The sequence below is a fragment of the Debaryomyces fabryi genome (genome assembly GCF_001447935.2).
Source record: "Debaryomyces fabryi strain CBS 789 chromosome Unknown contig00049, whole genome shotgun sequence".
NCBI classification, from domain to species: domain Eukaryota; kingdom Fungi; phylum Ascomycota; class Pichiomycetes; order Serinales; family Debaryomycetaceae; genus Debaryomyces; species Debaryomyces fabryi.
This window is the reverse complement of record NW_015385475.1, coordinates 17370-35442: the sequence shown is the minus strand read 5'-3', so window position 1 is coordinate 35442 and position 18073 is coordinate 17370. Positions and strand designations below refer to the sequence as shown.

General features: G+C 34.6%; 9 protein-coding genes across 9 annotated transcripts; 5 read left to right on the top strand and 4 right to left on the bottom strand.

Moving 5' to 3' along the window:
• Positions 1–82: 82 nt before the first annotated feature.
• Positions 83–955, top strand: AC631_02659 (uncharacterized protein; the record flags this gene model as incomplete). The annotated part of the gene is made up of 1 exon (XM_015611489.1): positions 83–955. The coding sequence occupies one exon, from the start codon at positions 83–85 to the stop codon at positions 953–955; it is 873 nt and encodes a 290-aa protein (XP_015467686.1).
• A 59-nt stretch (positions 956–1014) lies between these two features.
• On the bottom strand, positions 1015–1755 carry DPB4 (DNA polymerase epsilon noncatalytic subunit; the record flags this gene model as incomplete). Its single annotated transcript, XM_015611488.1, has 1 exon — positions 1015–1755. One exon carries the CDS (start codon positions 1753–1755, stop codon positions 1015–1017), a length of 741 nt encoding a protein of 246 aa, XP_015467685.1.
• A 173-nt stretch (positions 1756–1928) lies between these two features.
• SAS2 (Sas2p) lies at positions 1929–3002 on the top strand (the record flags this gene model as incomplete). The annotated part of the gene is made up of 1 exon (XM_015611487.1): positions 1929–3002. One exon carries the CDS (start codon positions 1929–1931, stop codon positions 3000–3002), a length of 1074 nt encoding a protein of 357 aa, XP_015467684.1.
• A 227-nt stretch (positions 3003–3229) lies between these two features.
• On the top strand, positions 3230–6802 carry AC631_02656 (DNA helicase; the record flags this gene model as incomplete). Its single annotated transcript, XM_015611486.1, has 1 exon — positions 3230–6802. One exon carries the CDS (start codon positions 3230–3232, stop codon positions 6800–6802), a length of 3573 nt encoding a protein of 1190 aa, XP_015467683.1.
• A 421-nt stretch (positions 6803–7223) lies between these two features.
• ARO3 (3-deoxy-7-phosphoheptulonate synthase) lies at positions 7224–8468 on the bottom strand (the record flags this gene model as incomplete). The annotated part of the gene is made up of 2 exons (XM_015611485.1): positions 7224–8290; positions 8414–8468. 2 exons carry the CDS (start codon positions 8466–8468, stop codon positions 7224–7226), a joined length of 1122 nt encoding a protein of 373 aa, XP_015467682.1.
• A 346-nt stretch (positions 8469–8814) lies between these two features.
• Positions 8815–11196, bottom strand: AC631_02654 (ubiquitin-specific protease; the record flags this gene model as incomplete). Its single annotated transcript, XM_015611484.1, has 1 exon — positions 8815–11196. The coding sequence occupies one exon, from the start codon at positions 11194–11196 to the stop codon at positions 8815–8817; it is 2382 nt and encodes a 793-aa protein (XP_015467681.1).
• A 131-nt stretch (positions 11197–11327) lies between these two features.
• On the top strand, positions 11328–12509 carry CHT4 (putative chitinase; the record flags this gene model as incomplete). Its single annotated transcript, XM_015611483.1, has 1 exon — positions 11328–12509. The coding sequence occupies one exon, from the start codon at positions 11328–11330 to the stop codon at positions 12507–12509; it is 1182 nt and encodes a 393-aa protein (XP_015467680.1).
• Positions 12510–12669: 160 nt separating this feature from the next.
• Positions 12670–13695, bottom strand: AC631_02652 (uncharacterized protein; the record flags this gene model as incomplete). Its single annotated transcript, XM_015611482.1, has 1 exon — positions 12670–13695. The coding sequence occupies one exon, from the start codon at positions 13693–13695 to the stop codon at positions 12670–12672; it is 1026 nt and encodes a 341-aa protein (XP_015467679.1).
• A 411-nt stretch (positions 13696–14106) lies between these two features.
• AC631_02651 (uncharacterized protein) lies at positions 14107–17901 on the top strand (the record flags this gene model as incomplete). The annotated part of the gene is made up of 1 exon (XM_015611481.1): positions 14107–17901. The coding sequence occupies one exon, from the start codon at positions 14107–14109 to the stop codon at positions 17899–17901; it is 3795 nt and encodes a 1264-aa protein (XP_015467678.1).
• Positions 17902–18073: the final 172 nt, after the last annotated feature.

Genomic DNA, 18073 nt, shown 5'->3' with positions numbered 1-18073 from the left:
TAAACAGAACGGTATTTAAAAGGTGATTATAGGTGACAATGAATAATAATCTCCATAACCATTGTAAGTTAATTCATACCTCATGGTAATATATAACAATATACTAACTAAAACTTTAGTAATCCATACTACTTTAACGCTAAATTCCTCTACGCTATATACGTATGAAAACTTCGAATTAGTCCACCAGTTAAACAATTTGAATTGTTCTGAAATTGTCTCTCAAGAATTAGGGTTAATTAATGCTTCGAAAACACTTGTTGGGTCTATTCCTATTGCTGCGGGTTATACTGTAAACTCTAATTTAACGTTGTACTTCATGAAAAAGGTATTATCGAATAGTGATGGCAGTAACGACTTGATTACAATTATAAGTATAGCACATGTGAATGTGAATAAAACATTGATATTGTCAGTATTAAAAAAAGTCATGGATAAGTATATTGATTTCAAGCGGGATATTGAAAGTTCTGATAATAACTCGACTCATCAGATAAAGACAAAGCTTGGAGAGTTCAAACTCTACATGAATCAAATTATAAAGTATGAAGAAATGAATTACGATTCTAACCAACATGTATATAATTATGGCGCAATTAATAATAATAGAGGCACCGATGATGAATCAGATGGTATAGCTGGTGAAGATGTAATTAGTCCCAACCAATTGCTTTTGGCCAACGAAGAAGCTGATGAAGTCAGGCAATTAATGTTGGATAATATTAACAAAATTATGAATAGAGGTGATAAGATAAATTTATTAGTTGATCAAACGGATAGGTTAACAAGCTCATCACTGATGTTTCAGAAACGGGCACAGTTAATCAAGAGAAAAATATGGTTGAGTAAGTCTAAGTTCATGCTTATGATAGTAGGTGGTGTTGCATTCATGATTTACCTCCTAATTGGGTCTCGTTGTGGATTTCCTGGCTTTGGCCAATGCTTGCATCCTTAATTTGTATATTTTATGTCATTAAATTAGTATATAGAAACTTCTTCTATAAATACCCAAAACTACGAATCATCTTCAGAACTATTTTGTACGTCTTCCACATCTGCTGCTTCTTCGCCTCTTAATTCATCTTCCTCTCTACTTAATAGAGCGATCGGGTTCTCTTCAACCTCACCATTATCCTTGTCATCATCAAGTTCTTCCTCGCCATCTTCCTTAGATTCCTTGTTATTCGTTTCTTCATCATTAGCAAGTTCCTCGGTCACATCTTCGTCATCATCGTCAGCTTCATGATCATCCTCTATTTCTACATTGTTGTCTCTCTGTATAGTTTGCTCATCGTTATCTTTAAGTCTCTTGCTCAGAGGTGAAGCATCAACTCCTTCTGGCTTGGACACCTTCTTTTCAGCTTTATGTTTCTTCCTCAAAGCAGCATTGCTCTCATATACACTCAACTTTTGTTTAACCTCTGGTATAAACCCTGAAAATTCAGCCTTTTCAAGAGCACCAAGTATGTCTTGTGCGTTCACCGTTTTACGTCCTTCATCTTTGGAAATTTGCCTTGCTTGAAACAATAAGTGTGATACAAACACAGTCGACGACCTTTGTAACGCAGTCATAGAATCCTTTGCAAGAATCATATTACTTCCACCTTCGTCGCTGCTAGCATTCATAATATTCTTCGCAAGCTTCTGCACCGTAGCACGAGGAAATAAAATATCATCAATTGATACCAAATCTTGATCCTTGTTCGGCTGGGGGTATTGCCCTTCCGTATTCTTTCTCCATCCCTTTGGTGGCATCTTTGGTTAACGATAGAGGTCTTCTACTGATATATTTGATTTCTTGAAATCTTGACGCGTATACAATTTTGAGGTATTCGATGAGAATGCGTACAGAACCATATCTTGTGATGCTTATAACAGGATTAAAAGGAATTTCATAGAGTTAATTTAGTAATCGTTAAGGGTGAGCAATGCTGGCAACTGCTAAATCCAATTCTAAGTCATCGAAGCATGAAAAAGATAATGAATTCTATGGTGTTTTGAACGAGCCAAATATAGGGAAAGTTGTTTTTGGAAATTATGAATTTGATACCTGGTACGGTAATGCAGCATATTTTAGCTCCCAGGGACCCCATTCTATATTAGGATATGAGTTTTCAAACAAGATAGTGAATGCTACGGGACAGAAGGATAAAAAGAAGGTCATTGAACGGATATCTGAGACGGAGAGTAAATCAAAGAATGATTCGTTGTGGTTAGATAAATTATACATCTGTCAATACTGCTTTAAATATACAGATAAAGAGCAATTCATGGGGCAGCATCAAGCAGTATGTCCATTAAATTCTAGATTTCCTTCAATAGGGGAATTGTTATATAGGGACGACGAGTCTCCGTACTTCATTATTCGTGTCAGAGGGTTTATGCATCAACTATTTTGCCAGGCACTTTCATTATTCGGGAAACTATTTCTTGAAGACAAATCTGTATACTATAATGTGGATGCATTTGACTATTACATTATCTATGGTCTCAATCAAAATCTGGATCATACATTTCCAGAAGAAAAGTTTGTTCCTATGGGATTCTTTTCGAAAGAAGTACTATCGTGGGATGAAGATAACAATTTAGCGTGCATATGTGTTTTTCCACCATTTCAAAGGCGGCATCTTGGTTCTCTTTTGATAGAATTTCTGTATGCATTGGCCAGAGTTACCCCTGGTCAGTATAGAAGTGGGCCCGAATTTCCATTATCTCCGTACGGCAAAATGAGTTATTTACGTTACTGGTCAAGAAAATTGGCATCTATCCTATTGCAAACTTTCAAAATAAATGAGGAATTTAATCTAGCTAAGCTAGCAGATATTACTGGTTTCCGGAAAGAAGACATTTTACTAACTTTGGAATATATGCAAATATTACAAGTTACTAGTGATGGTGGAGTTACTTTGTCTTTTGGCAATTTGAATCAATGGTGCTCTGAAAATAATGTTGATCCTTTGCAAGAGAAGACCATGTTAAACCCGAATTGCCTTTTAATTTAATAGAATTGCATATACATTTGGACATATTATATTCTCTCGATTTTCATACAATAGGCCATAACTCATGATTTACGATATAGATTAAGCTTTTTAATATGCTTTATCGTATTTTAAAACTTGCAAGTGCATGTAGATCTAGGTATTCAAGAATTGCAAAAAAAGACGTGCTCGAAAAATGCGTAGTAGATTTATTGCCATTTTTATATTCAATAGCTAAAGCAAATACTATGACGATGGAGAAGAAGAGATATTTCAGCGTTAAACTGGAAAACCGACTGCCTGATCTAGTAGCTACTCAGACAAATGAAGGTTTGGAAAATCCCCCAATATCAAAAAATAATGAAGAAGAATCATTATTCGTCGATGATGAAGATAGTGATATAGAAGAACATAATATACTGAACAACAATGAAATCTTAAATGCCGAAACCGATGCGTATCACTTAGAATACAAAGAATTTGAAAGTCGATTAAAGTCTGTAGTAGGAACTATATCATCGCATGCTATGAATCATTTGTTTAAAAAATATCATGATAAGCAAAATTATTTGAAGTTGGCCGTCCAAGAATATTTGCAAGGTATTGATGAGAGCAGTGCAGGCACTCATAACTCTGAAAGTTCTAATGATGAAAATAAAATTTCAGATGGTAATAGAAAGAGAAATTATGAACAAGAACAGGATGACTTAATGAACAGGCTACAACGAGAGCGACAAAGAAGTCAAGAAGATGAGAAAGGGAAGTCATGGAATCGATTCATCGGTAGTCTAAACGTTCAAGCATGGGCGACTAGGCCAACAACTAAGCCATTAAAATATTTAGAGAAATTAGAATTACGGCGGTTAATGCCAAAAAAATTGAATGTTGGCAAAGTTAATAAGGAGAAACCAAAATTTGGTGATTCTTCCATCATAAGAATCTACACGATACCAAGTAATGCAGAAGAATCTGGAAGAGAAATAGGGCGTATTCCTGAAGATATAACGCGTATGTTAGTGCCATTAATTGATTTAGATATCTCTTCGTTTTATACTACAGTGATGTTAGACACTGAAAAGCGATTATCTACAGGGGATTCTTTCTACATCCAAATTGATTGCTATTTATCACAAAATGCTTTTTCGGGTAAGGAGCTAGAAAGATCAATGTCTCAGGCTGATCTGGATTTAAATGCTTTGAAAAGACAAAAGAAGATGGACACAAGAACAAAGTTTGATTTTTCGTCTGAAACTAACACTGAAGCGATTTTGAGGTTAAGGCAAAATTCATTATCTAGATTTTTTCATAGACTAAACATCAAACCAATTCCTAAAAAATCAAATAACAGAAATGATTCAAATGAAGCTTCTGAAGCACCGATTATGATAGATTCCGAAGATGAAAACGATGAATCACTTAAAGAGGATCATGAGCAACAAAATTTAGATCAATTGAAACAAATAATGCAAGCCAATCAACAATCAGAATTATTGGATAGTTTGCCAGAAACAACTAAACCTCCGATTTCCAATTTTAAACTAGATTTAAGGAATTATCAAAAGCGTGGTTTATCGTGGATGTTAACCAGGGAACGAGAGGTAGCTGCATTAGAAACTTTATCTAAAATCGATGATGATAATGAAGTCTTGACGACTCAAGCGAAGGCGAATATTCATGAACACAATGACGCATTTATGAACCCATTATGGGATGTATTTGAATGGCCGAAGGATAATTCAATACATAAATCTAAGGCTCCAAAAAATGATGATGGAATGGAAGATAATTATTTTTATGCGAATATGTATAATGGGGAGCTTTCGCTCACTAAGCCAATTATAAGGTCAATGGTGAAAGGTGGTATTCTTGCTGATGAGATGGGTTTGGGTAAAACGATCTCAACATTAGCTTTAATTAATTCTGTTCCCATTGACTTATTGTTTGAAGAGAATAAGGAAATCGAGGACGAAAAGATTTATGCTTCTAAAACAACGCTTATTATTGTACCTATGTCATTACTTTCGCAATGGCAAAAGGAATTTGACAAGGCAAATAATAATCCAAATCATACATGCTTTATTTATTATGGAGACCTGGCATGTACTGACTTATCGCCCATATTATGCAACAAGAAAAAGGATATACCAATCGTTATTATTACAACATATGGCACAGTTCTCAATGAATTTACAAGACTCTCTAATCGTAGAGATGCAAAAGGATATTTGCCAAAAATAGGATTATTTTCAGTAAAGTTTTTCAGAATTGTGTTGGATGAAGGACATAATATAAGGAATAGAACGGCTAAGACTTCTAAAGCAATATACGAATTGTTGCTGAACAGGAAATGGGTTCTAACAGGTACTCCAGTAATAAACAGATTGGATGATTTATATTCGTTAGTTAAATTTTTAGAGCTTGAACCATGGTCAAATTTTTCTTATTGGAAAACATTTGTTACTCTTCCGTTTGAACAAAGAAAAATTTCTCAAACATTAGATGTTGTCAAATCTATCTTAGAGCCAATTTTTATTAGGAGAACAAAGAACATGAAACAAAGTAATGGAAAACCTTTGGTCGAATTGCCTCTCAAAGAAGTTGTTATTGAAGAGATTAGATTTAATGAAGTTGAAGAAAAGTTATACAACTGGTTCAAAGTTAGAGCTTCTCAGTCGTTCAAAGAAGGTATTAAAAGTGGTGACCTATTTAAGAAATATAGCCAAATTTTAACTCACATTTTAAGACTTAGACAAGTTTGTTGTCATGTTGATTTGGTAGGAAGTGCAAATGAAATGGAACAAGAGTTAGTTGATCCGAATACAAACGGTCATTTACCAGAAACTAATGGTGACTCTGAAAGTATTTCAGAGGTAAATAATATATTAGATCAGTATCATGCTGATAATAACCATGATGAAAAATTTAAGAATAATACTGAAGTTCGTTCAGCGATGTTCCCATTGTATGAAAAGGTTGATTTGAAAGAATCTGAATGTTCAATCTGCACGCAATCACCGATTCCTATAGGTGAAATGGCATTGACCACATGTGGACATGCATACTGCTTGAATTGTGTATTAGAACATTTTGATTTCCAAGAAAAGAACCTGCAAAAACCATTATGTCCTAATTGTCGTAAATCGATATCAAAATACAAAATATTTAAATTACGTCACAGGGAAACGTCGGGAAAAGAAATCAGATTTCACACAAAACATGAATTGGAAGATCCAAGCCAAAACTTCAGATTTCAATTGTATCTATATGACCCGACTAAAACATCTTCAAAAATCCAATGCTTGATCAATCATTTGAAGATATTGAAAGAACAAAGTCCTAATGAACAAGTTGTTGTATTTTCACAATTTTCATCGTATTTGGATATAATTGAAAATGAATTAAAAATACAAATCCTGGACGACTTTGTTGTTTACAAGTTTGATGGCAGACTTAATATGAATGAACGACAAAAGATATTAGAGAAGTTTAGCAGTCAAAAGCATGAGAATAAGGTAATGATTCTTTTGTTGTCGCTTAAAGCTGGAGGAGTAGGATTGAATTTGACCACTGCCTCTAGGGCATTTATGATGGACCCATGGTGGTCTCCGAGTGTTGAGGACCAAGCAATTGATAGAATACATAGAATAGGGCAAAATCTGAATGTTAAGGTTACCAGGTTTATCATGGCTGATAGTATTGAAACTAAGATGCTAAAAATACAGGAAAGAAAAAAACAAATTGGAGAAGCTGTTGGTGCTGAGGAAGACGAAAAGAGGAAAAGAAGGATTGAGGAAATGCAAATATTATTCGAAGATGATTAGGTATTTTTCTTATTTTATAGATTAATCGTGTATATAGCTTAAATGAAGATAAGGTTACTTATTATAATCCTTGATTCACTTTAATTTGTTAAAATACTTTTTGAATTGCTAAACTTTTACTCGAATTTTAAATTATTGCCAATTCCAAACTATATTGAAAATTTATATTTTCTAAATAATTTTAATAATATACCCTTTTGTATCGTGGACTATATCACTATTGTAAATTCAACTTGCTCTCAGTTTTGATCTTAATTCATATACATTGATCGTTATCTTCATTACAAGAGAAGAATAAAATGGCTGCTAAATGTGCCACTTTTGTGTCACTTTGCATTACACAAAAATACTTGATCTACTAATTGCCAATATCGAACTCCTTTTTTAACAATATATATGTTACTATATACTATACATTGACTTATTTCTTTAAATTTCTTCTTTGTTTCACGGCATTAGATAAACCTTCTAAAACAGATTCAGTATCTTCCCAACCGATACAGGCATCAGTAATAGAGCAACCGTACTTCAAAGCATCCTTACCACCCTTATCGGCAGGTGGGACGTCTTGTCTTCCTTCAACAATGTTTGATTCAATCATTAAACCACAAATAGCATCTTCACCATTACTGATTTGTCTAGCTATTTCGGCTGCAACCAATGGTTGATTCTTGTGATTTTTGCTTGAGTTACCATGGGAACAATCAACCATAATTCTTGGACCTGGCTTCGCATCTGTGACAATTTTATTTTTGATTAAATCTTCCTTAGTTTCCTTTACAGATTGTTCATCGAAATTTGTTCCCTTTTTACCACCTCTTAAAATAACGAAACAGTCTTGGTTACCATCTGTTCCAACAATGGCAACAATACCTGGCTTTGTAACCGATAAAAAGTGATGAGGGTGAGATGCGGCTCTAACTGCATCCATCGCTACACCTAAGGTACCATCTGTACCATTTTTGAACCCAACTGGGAAAGATAAACCAGATGATAACTCACGATGTAATTGGGACTCAGTAGTTCTAGCACCAATAGCACCAACAGAGAACAAATCGGACAAGAATTGGGGTGAAATTGTATCTAACATTTCACCAGCAATTGGCAATTTTTCAGTTAATTCTACGAATAATTTTCTGGCAATTCTTAAACCTTTATTAATCTGGAATGAACCATCGATTTCTGGATCATTAATTAAACCCTTCCAGCCAACAGTTGTTCTTGGCTTTTCTAAGTATGCTCTCATAACGATATGCAATTCGCCGGAATATTTTTGAGAAGCTTCGTATAATCTTCCAGCATAATCAAGAGCTGCCTTAGGATCATGGATTGAACAGGGACCAATAACGATAATCAAACGATCATCCTTACCATTCAATATATCACAAGCATCTTCTCTACCTTTTAAGATGGTGTCTTGTGATTTTTGTGGTAATGGTAGTTCATGTTGCAATAAGTCAGGAGGAGTCAAAGGGTCGTAACCACGGACTATATCATTCAGTTAGTACATTCAGAATTCACAATAGGTTTTTAATAGTAGTGGTTTTGGACATATGCGAGTACAAAAGCAAATAACTCTCCCCATTACTTTATTTGATTCCTAATACATACCTCTCCAATCTTCTAATCTAGAGCGATCTCCGACGTGTTCGTTAGTGATGAACATGGATGTGATATTATAGTTTTAATGAAAAAATTTATTTAAATTAGTAACAGAATTCTGCTAATTGGATAAATTTCACTTAATGACGATAATTTACGAGGACTTCTTGCACGTGTAAGTATTCTGGAAAGTACAAGCAATTATGATGGAGACCTTCAATATTTTCAGTAATAAGTTAACTATGTAGAGTGTTCAACACAGTATTCTAGTATGATGGTATGCAGTTTCAATATATTTAATGAATTTGGAAATTTCAGTATCTTTATACGTTAGTACATAAAATAAGTCATGCCGCAAAAAATGTTGACTCATACAACGTTGACTCACGTTTGAACCTATTTAATTCTATTTACTTCTTTTCAAAAACATAGATATAACCATTCTCTTTAATATCTGAGATACTAGCATCATCACAAACAACAACTTTTTCATCGTTGAACAATACCCATTTTGTTTCATTATTGATGAATTTTTTAATGTAGACAACATAATGGCCAGTGTGGGGTGAAGAACCTTTGTGACAAATAACCGCTTTCACGTCATATTTGCCATTATTAGTTGGTGGATTTTCGAGTAAATCTTGTGTAATTTCTCTGCATTCTTGAGCAACGTTAACTATTGGTTTGGAATCTTCAATCACGCCGTCATCATCAGGATTGGAAAATAGCCATTCAACAGCGGCGTTGATGTCATTTTTATTAAGAATTAATGCTTTTTTGGACAATTGATTGGAAAATCCCATGGAAACCAAGTTATCAATCGAGTCTTGTGATGGTTCAGTTGATGAAGTATTGCTATCAGTAGGCGTGAAAGGTTCATCGATATCAATATCATCCATATGAGCCAATATCCAATTCATGGCGTCCTCGGCATTGTTATTACCAGTATTATATAAACCTTTAATACACCTCACCTCAGGGAAGCCCATACTTAACAACATTGACAAACTCTCTTCATTTGGAACAAATTCTTTAGAATTGCTCTCATTTTCGTCTTTACTAGTTATTGTTTCTCCAGATGCTGCTTGCGGTGCCTTAAACAGAGACAAGTCAATTGAGCCTGGGATTGAAATCGGTACATCTACTTTTACTGGAACCCAATTCTCAAGCTTAATTCTTCTTGCATTTACAACAAGAACATCAGGAAATGTCTTAAATCCAGTAGATTTGATAGCAGTAGAAGTAGGTGAGTTGCAACTATCACATTTAAAACCTTCCACAACTTCCTCTGCACAATAATTTTTAAAACTATCCGCAATATTGGTTTCTTTGTAAGTCTTTTTACCAGTTTCTGCATCGACACTTTCTATTTCATCATCAATAGGTACTGAGACATTATCTATTAATTCATGGCTAACATTGCCATGTAAACATTTAGAACATACTACCTTACTTCCCATCAAAAACTTCATAGGCTTATTTAAATTTAGGCCAAATTCATTATCAATTTTATCTAACAAATACAATAAAAATTCAAAAGCATCTTGTTGTTTCTGGGTTTTAAATTCTGGATGATTTTCCCCAATTAATGATTTAAAAGTAGAAGGCTTGATACCTAATTGATAATCATCTCCTTTAATAGAATTTGGTTTTGAATAACGCCCAGAAAGAAGTCCATCATGTACTTTAATCAACTGACTAAGTAGATCCTTAGAAGGATCTTGTATTTCTTTGTAACTCGGAAATTCTTTCACAGCAAAATATTCTTGATAACTTGGTAGACTAAATAGAGCTTGCAATACGGAGTTCAAATAACATGAATTACCTAAGTTTTGAAAACCAGTTAAGTCCTTACCAAAAACAGGTTCTAATTTTTCACCATTAGCACCATCAAGTTTAAACTCCCAATTTAAATTTTGATCTAAATTCAATTCAATTAAGTTTTTTTCTGTTTTAACTGACTTAGCCAAATCAATGCCATACTTCAAGAGCTTTTCGTTAAGATCATTTACCTTCACTTCATCCTGACATTGGTAGCAATAACAGTCACAGTTGTTTACATCATCAGCCGATAGGGAACCTAACTTAATGGCAACTGGATGTCCCGAAAGCTCGTAATGCTTCAAAGCGTGAGAATTCCCTTGCAATGCAGAGCCGAATTGTTGTCTCCCACATCCAATTATCCCACAATGCAAGCAGATCCACAAGTTTTCCTTCAATTCACACTGAGCGCAAACAGATAAATCAACAGACTCATTGGGAAATTGCTGTATATCTACAGAATGCTCACACGGGAACACTTCTTGTTCCCAAGCCTTTATTTCATCGTCTCTAACAGATGAATTAGACTTCAATACGTTTTCAATCAAACGCTGAATATTTTCAGGTGATTTTTCAATCGAGAAGTTTTGGTTGCAGTCTAAACAATATATCGACTTAGTGATGTCATATACATCTTCTTCTTTGGTATCTTTTATTTCGAGTTTGGCAATCTTTTGATGGCGTTCACCTTCTTCATTCTTTGGGAGTTGGTTACGATCAAAATCTGACTTTAATACTTTTACGATATTTAAGTAATATGAATGATTCGTATCATTGTAATGCTTTTGGGTGTGATTGATTTTTCCTCTGGAGAAAGATTGAAAACAGTGTAAGCAAATATCTAATCCTGAAGTATTATTCTCTGGTGTATCAAAACAGTACATACAATCATCCTTATACACTTTGGTATTGAGTGGAATTTCAGCTGTTAATTTTGAAGACTGATTCTCAATATGTTTACAAGTAGCCATCATTGTAAGCTAATATATAAGATATATTTAGCTCACCTTTGTTTCCTAAATATATTTTTTTGAGTGAGTATTTGTGATCTAAGCTGCAAAGTTACTTCTTCTTTTCTATATGATATTTACAATAACAGAAAATGTTTGATAGGATTGCAAAGAAGATATCTGAAAGGATAGAGCATACTAATACTAATAGTCAAGGTCCACACTTATTTAAAAGTTGCGTTTATTATTCTAATTGGTCTGTTTACAACAGAAAACACTTCCCGAAGGATATTCCTGCGAGTAATGTGTCTCATATTTTCTATGCATTTATTGGCATGGACTCGGGAACTGGTCAATTGAAGCTTTCTGATGAATGGGCAGATGTACAGCTACCAATGGAGTCTCCGCTTGACAAAAACAAAAAATTATGTGGTAGCTTGCTGCAATTATCTGAAATTAAACAAATGAATAGACATCTTAAGGTGCTTATGTCTATTGGAGGATGGGGAACGAGTGCATTGTTTACAGAGATTATGTCGAAACCAGCCAAAATGGAAAAGTTTATTAGCAGTTCAATTGAATTACTTTTAAAATATAAGTTTGATGGAATTGATATTGATTGGGAATATCCAGCTAACAATACAGAGGCACAGCTCTTAGTTGCATTGCTAAAGAGGTTGAGAATTGAGTTGGATAGAATACATAATCAAGATGATTTGTTATTGACCGTGGCATCACCTGCAGGCGATGATCAATTGTCAATTATGAAGTTGCGTGAAATGGATAAATATTTATCTTTCTGGAATGTAATGTGTTATGATTTTGCAGGCGGATCGTGGTCTTCTAACACAGGATACCATTCCAACTTATTTGGGAAAAATGGAGATAATTCGTTGAATTGCTCTGATACTATTCAGAAATATTTAAGCCAGGGGATAAATTCCCGTAAATTGGTTATGGGAATGCCGTGCTACGGGAGATGCTTTTATAATGCCTCTGGTCTAGGTATTGGTCAGCTGTTTAAACAGGGAGATGGAAAAGAGGAGACTGTTGATTATAAAGAGCTACCGATTAGAGGTTCCCACGAAGAATTTGATAATAGGAAGGTGAGTGCCTATACCTATGATCCAAAAACCCATGTTATGATTACATACGATAATCATCAATCTGCTAGAATCAAAGCCAAATTCATCGAACTGAACAAGCTAGGCGGTGGAATGTGGTGGGATTCGGCGGGCGATAGCAAAAGGCCCGAAAGATCTTTGATCTTGAATTTTGTTGATCAATTAGGAGGGACTGAAATGTTGGATAAGAGCAAAAACCATATAGCTTAAATAGAATAAGTTAAATGAATATTATTTTATATTAATAGAGAAAGATAGTGAAAAATAAAATAAAAGCGAACAATAAAATGTTGTATATGAAAATGAACATAGTTTAATAAATGTACACTGAAAAGCTTAAACCTTTTATAGAACCATAAAAATATATCGTTTACAAAATGGAATCCATTCTTGCAAAGACACTCAATACAGCTGCAATTAATTCGAGTTGTAATTCATGAGACGAACATTTTTCAATTTCATCTCCAACAACTTGACCTAAATTCATTCCTATGCCCAAAGGACTTTGATGCGATAAATTAAAGGGAAATTCACTAAAGTCATTCAACAATTCGTCAGCCCTTGCAAATGCCTGATCTCTTTTGTCGTAATTCAAAGATAACAAAACGTTTTCCAAAACGTTTGCTGCATACGATCCACATACTAATGCAATTGATCTCAAGTATTTGAATGAAGTGTCAGCTGGGAATTGATCATTGGCTAAAGATTCCAAATCAACATTTCTTGAGTTTAACAAATTTAAAATCCTATTCTTAATATACTCTTTGGACATTTTGTCGGCGACTGGATGTGTAGCCATATCAAATAAAAAGAAATTTTTTCTTTCGGTTCTCAAAATACCCTTGTCTACCAATCCTTTAGCTAACCTTTCTCTAACTTGCTTCAATTGATAGTTTATCTTCATCAAATTCCATGTTTCGCCGGATAATAAGTCAATCCAGTTGGTGACCGACAAATGTGACTCGTCGTTTTTCATTATTTTAAGCGCTTCATCTAACAAAACTTCCCCAGTAGGTTCTGTATCAATGACTTCTACCAATCTGTCGGATAATTCAAATCTACGTCTGGCTGGATCATTAACTAATGTGATTTTATTACGAAACGCCAATTCTAATAGAATACACCCACGTAACGCGTACGAAATATTATCGTTCCAAAATGACAAGTATCCTTCCTTATCTTTCAATCCCATAAGTAATACTTCTTCCATTAATGTTAATAATGGTAACTTCAATGACTTATGATCCTCTATATCCCGGACGTCATAGCCTATTTTATGGTCTGGCACATCGTCATTCCGTTCATTATCAATCGAGTCTGATGTTCTAGGTTTTGGTGTCAGTGTCCCAGTATTTTTACCACCACCACGACGTCTTTGTAACCCTGATGATGACATTTAAGCTAATTTATACCTTGATGATATAATTATTACTACGGCTATTCTTGATAGATTTTGTTGATAATTTTGACGCAGATTGATTTAATGAACCGATAAAAAATGACAGAATTTACTTTTGATACTTATTTACATCCTAGAAGGCTGAAAATTCAATTTGGGGTAGTATATATGTAATTTGACTAGAGGACATAATACTGAGGTCATTGATAAGCGACGTGAAAGAGTAGGAAGCTCAATTGTTTGAGTTATTAAGTAATTTGTAGTGCCAGTTATATCAGAATGTGACACGACCAATATTGGCAGAGGATTGAGGCCCTTAAACCGCTGCACATTTTGTATAGAGTTGTGTGAAGCAGCGTTCGATAATTTTTGTAATTGAACGTATCATAAGTAGTTAACGAAGGATATATGGAAGGAAAACTTAGTTATAGGGAAACTGGTGAAGATCGCCTGTTTTCTAATAATAGTGACGAAGAAAATGAATATGAACAAAATGATCAAGATATCTTAGACGATTTCGTATCGTTTCCTACTATTCCCGACCCAGATCAAGAACATTCCAAGACACTCACTAAGATATTTTCCAAGACGCTTCGTAAGGTGACATCGAATGCACATCATCTTGTCCAAAATTATTCGTCTCCTAAATCACGTACAACTAGCGGAGATAGCTATCATGATAGATTTCCCGAGAGCCCGGTGAGAATGCCAACTTTGACTACCACGGCGATTATACAGCCTGAGACAGATAAAGTGAGCCAAAAGACTATAGATAATACTTCTCTCATGTCATCACGGCTATCAAGGGTGTCTTCCCCAATAATGGAACCGTCTTCAGGAACTCCACAGATTAGAGTATCGGGACTTAAATCCTCTGAAAATATATCCAAATCTCCTAGTAATTCGGACATTATGGGCATACCAGGAATATCGAATAATAGTAAAGATGATGTTTCAAATACGAATAAACCAAACCAACAACCAATGCATGTAAGGTCGAGCATTGCTCGCACAGATGTTCCAAAAGTCAAATCAGATAATAAAAGTTTACGGTTATCCAGTATGAGGGCTCCTCATTTGTCATACGCATCCATGAATAATAGTGCTACGAGCTCAGTTATCAATGTGAGTGCTCTTGCCAGTACGGACAAGGGTGAAACTTCGATGAATATGGATATTTCAACCCACAAACCACTGCAATCGACAAATTCAATGGTGTCAAATGTAACTGGAAATAATAACACTAATGACAATAATACTAACAACATTTCACAAAAGGATAAGCAGAAGATTCTTCAAAACCGAATATCTTCGATCTTCAACAATTTACCCAATGATATAGAACTATCTGAAGATTCTGCATCAGATTTGGAAACAATAAATAATGTTAGTATCTCACCATCTACAAGCCACGCAAACATTGCATCAATAAATGCTCATGACAACTTACTACTCGAAGAAAAACCAGACACATCACCTATAAGGAACCGTTCGCAGAACGTCCAAGAATATTCGCCAACATCGATCGCTTTCACCAATTTCAGAAATTTGCATGATAAGACTAGCAAAAAGAAGAGTTCGTCTAATATACCCAGTTTAATACTAGATAATGCCAAATCTATCATAAATAGCAATATAACTGGATCAGTCGTATCATCAGCTTCTTCGATTGTTACTTCAAGAAGCAGAAACAAAAACAAAAAGAAGAAGAAACCTAGAAAATCATCTGAAAATCCTTTGAAGAATGGAGGTATACCAAAGCAATATTGGATGAATGATGCATTTGTATCCGATTGCCTTAATTGTTTCAAACCTTTTACAGCTTTCAGGCGGAAACATCATTGTCGCTTCTGTGGTCAAATATACTGCTCAGACTGTACTTTATTCATATCATACACAAGGCATAAAGAAGAAAGAAAGATGGGCAAAAAGTCAGACAAAAGACATTTTAATGATAAATTAAGAGTATGCAAAGGTTGCTATAACGATGTAATTGTTTACTTAAGCGACGACTCGTCGTCTTCTTCATCTAATTCGGATTATGATTCAGAAGTCGTAATTATTGAAGAAAATGAAAACCTGGAAGAGGTCCCAAGTCCCCAACTCCAATTGTCAAGAATACGCTCTCTATCAATTAGTTCAAGACGTGATAGTTTGATTAATGAAGCGAATATAAAGAATGCAAACAAAAGTTTCATAAATAAAGACTATAAATCAATCTTAGATAAAGCAAACAACTCGATAACAGAATATCCAGGCAATGATGATGCGGATTACTCAATAAATTTTCGCAAACATTCTTATCCAGCTAACGTTGATTCGAATAATATGAAGCCATATATTAAGCAGGCGCCTCAAATGGCAATCCCAGCCACAAGAAAAGGGGAGGCTGTTGAAATTCCTATCCCTAAAAGCTCGTATACAAATAGTATATTATCCCATAATATAATAGGTGATGCGCATTTTACTCAAAGTCCAAATAATGAGCCGCTTGGCTACAATAATACTTCGTGGTTTAAGAACTATACACATTTAAAAGCCTATAACCTACCATCATCTTCCGAATCTAAATCCAATAGTTTTAATAGTCATATGTATAACCCATTCTTGGGGAAAAGAAAAATTAATAGATATAGCAAACCTTCTTCGGACCAGCATGACTATCATTCTATGAAAACAAGAAACAAAAGATCAGAATTAATCCTGCAGAGTGACATAGATACGGAAACTAGTAATGAAGAAGATGAAGGCAATAATGAAGATATCGAGAGTGAAAACGAAGATGAACAAGTCATGTCGTTATATTCTTCTTTGAATCACATTGATTCTAATAATTCGACTACCACTTCCGCTTTATCACCTCGTCAACCTGGATCGCATACGCTTATTCTGTCAAATACCGCCGTTCCTACTTTGGGTGAATTTCCAACTATGTTTGCAAATGAGAAATTATTCCAGAGAAATTTTACAAAGCGTAACTCGAAATCATCGCCTTTGGTCTCTAAGCTTTTTCAAAATAGTACCAGCTCTATTGGAAGTGGTAATATCAGTAACTCTAATGATTCACATAGCAATGGCCAATCTTCATTCCCATTTCTCGATGAAAAGCCCAATGATAGTTTAAGATCTCATGAACGGGCACATGCATCTCTATTAAGAATGAGGTCAAGGCGTAAGAGCAAGTCGGCGAGGAACGTTCTGATTTTAACCCATAATAATAATAAGCTTCAGGGCCTTGATACATCCCTTATTCAATACCAATCTCCAATTTCAACACCTACCTCACCAAGACCCACTTCTCAAACATCATCAAACATGGCATCGAACTTAACTAAAGGCTTATCAAACGACGATACACCAACATTTATAGGGAATTCCAAACCTTACTTATCTGCTTCTAGTGTACCTATCTTATCCGAGTCATCACCAACGCAAACCATTTCACCTAATATACCTAAGAATGAACCGACTAGTGGTATTAGCAAAAGCCTATCGAGCAAAACTGCTAGAAGCTCTTCTACGGATATTGCAGATACTGCAAGTATTCGCAAAGATATTTTATCCGTAAATGACATACCTAGCATCGATTTTAAGCCTAAAGAACTTATATACAGAGATTTCTTGGATACTATGATGAAGCAGTGTTTGGAGGATTGTGAAATTAAAGAAGACCAAGAGAGATGGTGCAAAGCACTAAAGAAAGTTCTCTCCTACATCAACTATATCAAATTGACCGATACAATAGACATTAGGCAATATGTAAAAATCAAGAAAATTCTAGGTGGAACAATTGAAGAAACTAATGTTATTGATGGTATGTTTGCAACAAAAAATATAGATTCCAAGAGAATGTCTTCAAAAATTGAAAACCCGAAAATAGCATTGCTAATGTTTCCCTTAGAATATTTGAAACAAAAGGAGCAGTTCATTAGTTTAAGAATAGTTCATTCTCAGCAATCGGTTTATATAACTAACTTAGTTTCTCGTCTAATAGCGTTGGAACCAGACATTATTATTGTGGGCGATTCTGTTTGCGGTTTTGCAGAAAAGCTATTGCTTGAGGCAAATATAACTGTGATTTCAAATACAAAACCACAAGTTATTGAAAGAATCTCTCGGTACACCAAAGCAAATATTTTTCAATCGATTAATGATTTATTTTTTAAAAAGGGTCATTGGGCACTTGTGAGAAGTTTGAGGTAAGAAAGTACTTGTATGACAACGTTGTGAAGAGCTTTATTTTCTTCACTGGTGGTGACATTGAATCTGGTTTTACTATTGCTTTAAGAGGCGGTGAAGAAAACGTTTTGAATAGTGTAAAGTATACTGCTGAGACGTTAGTTATTGGTGTTCTAAATTCTAAATTTGAAATTAG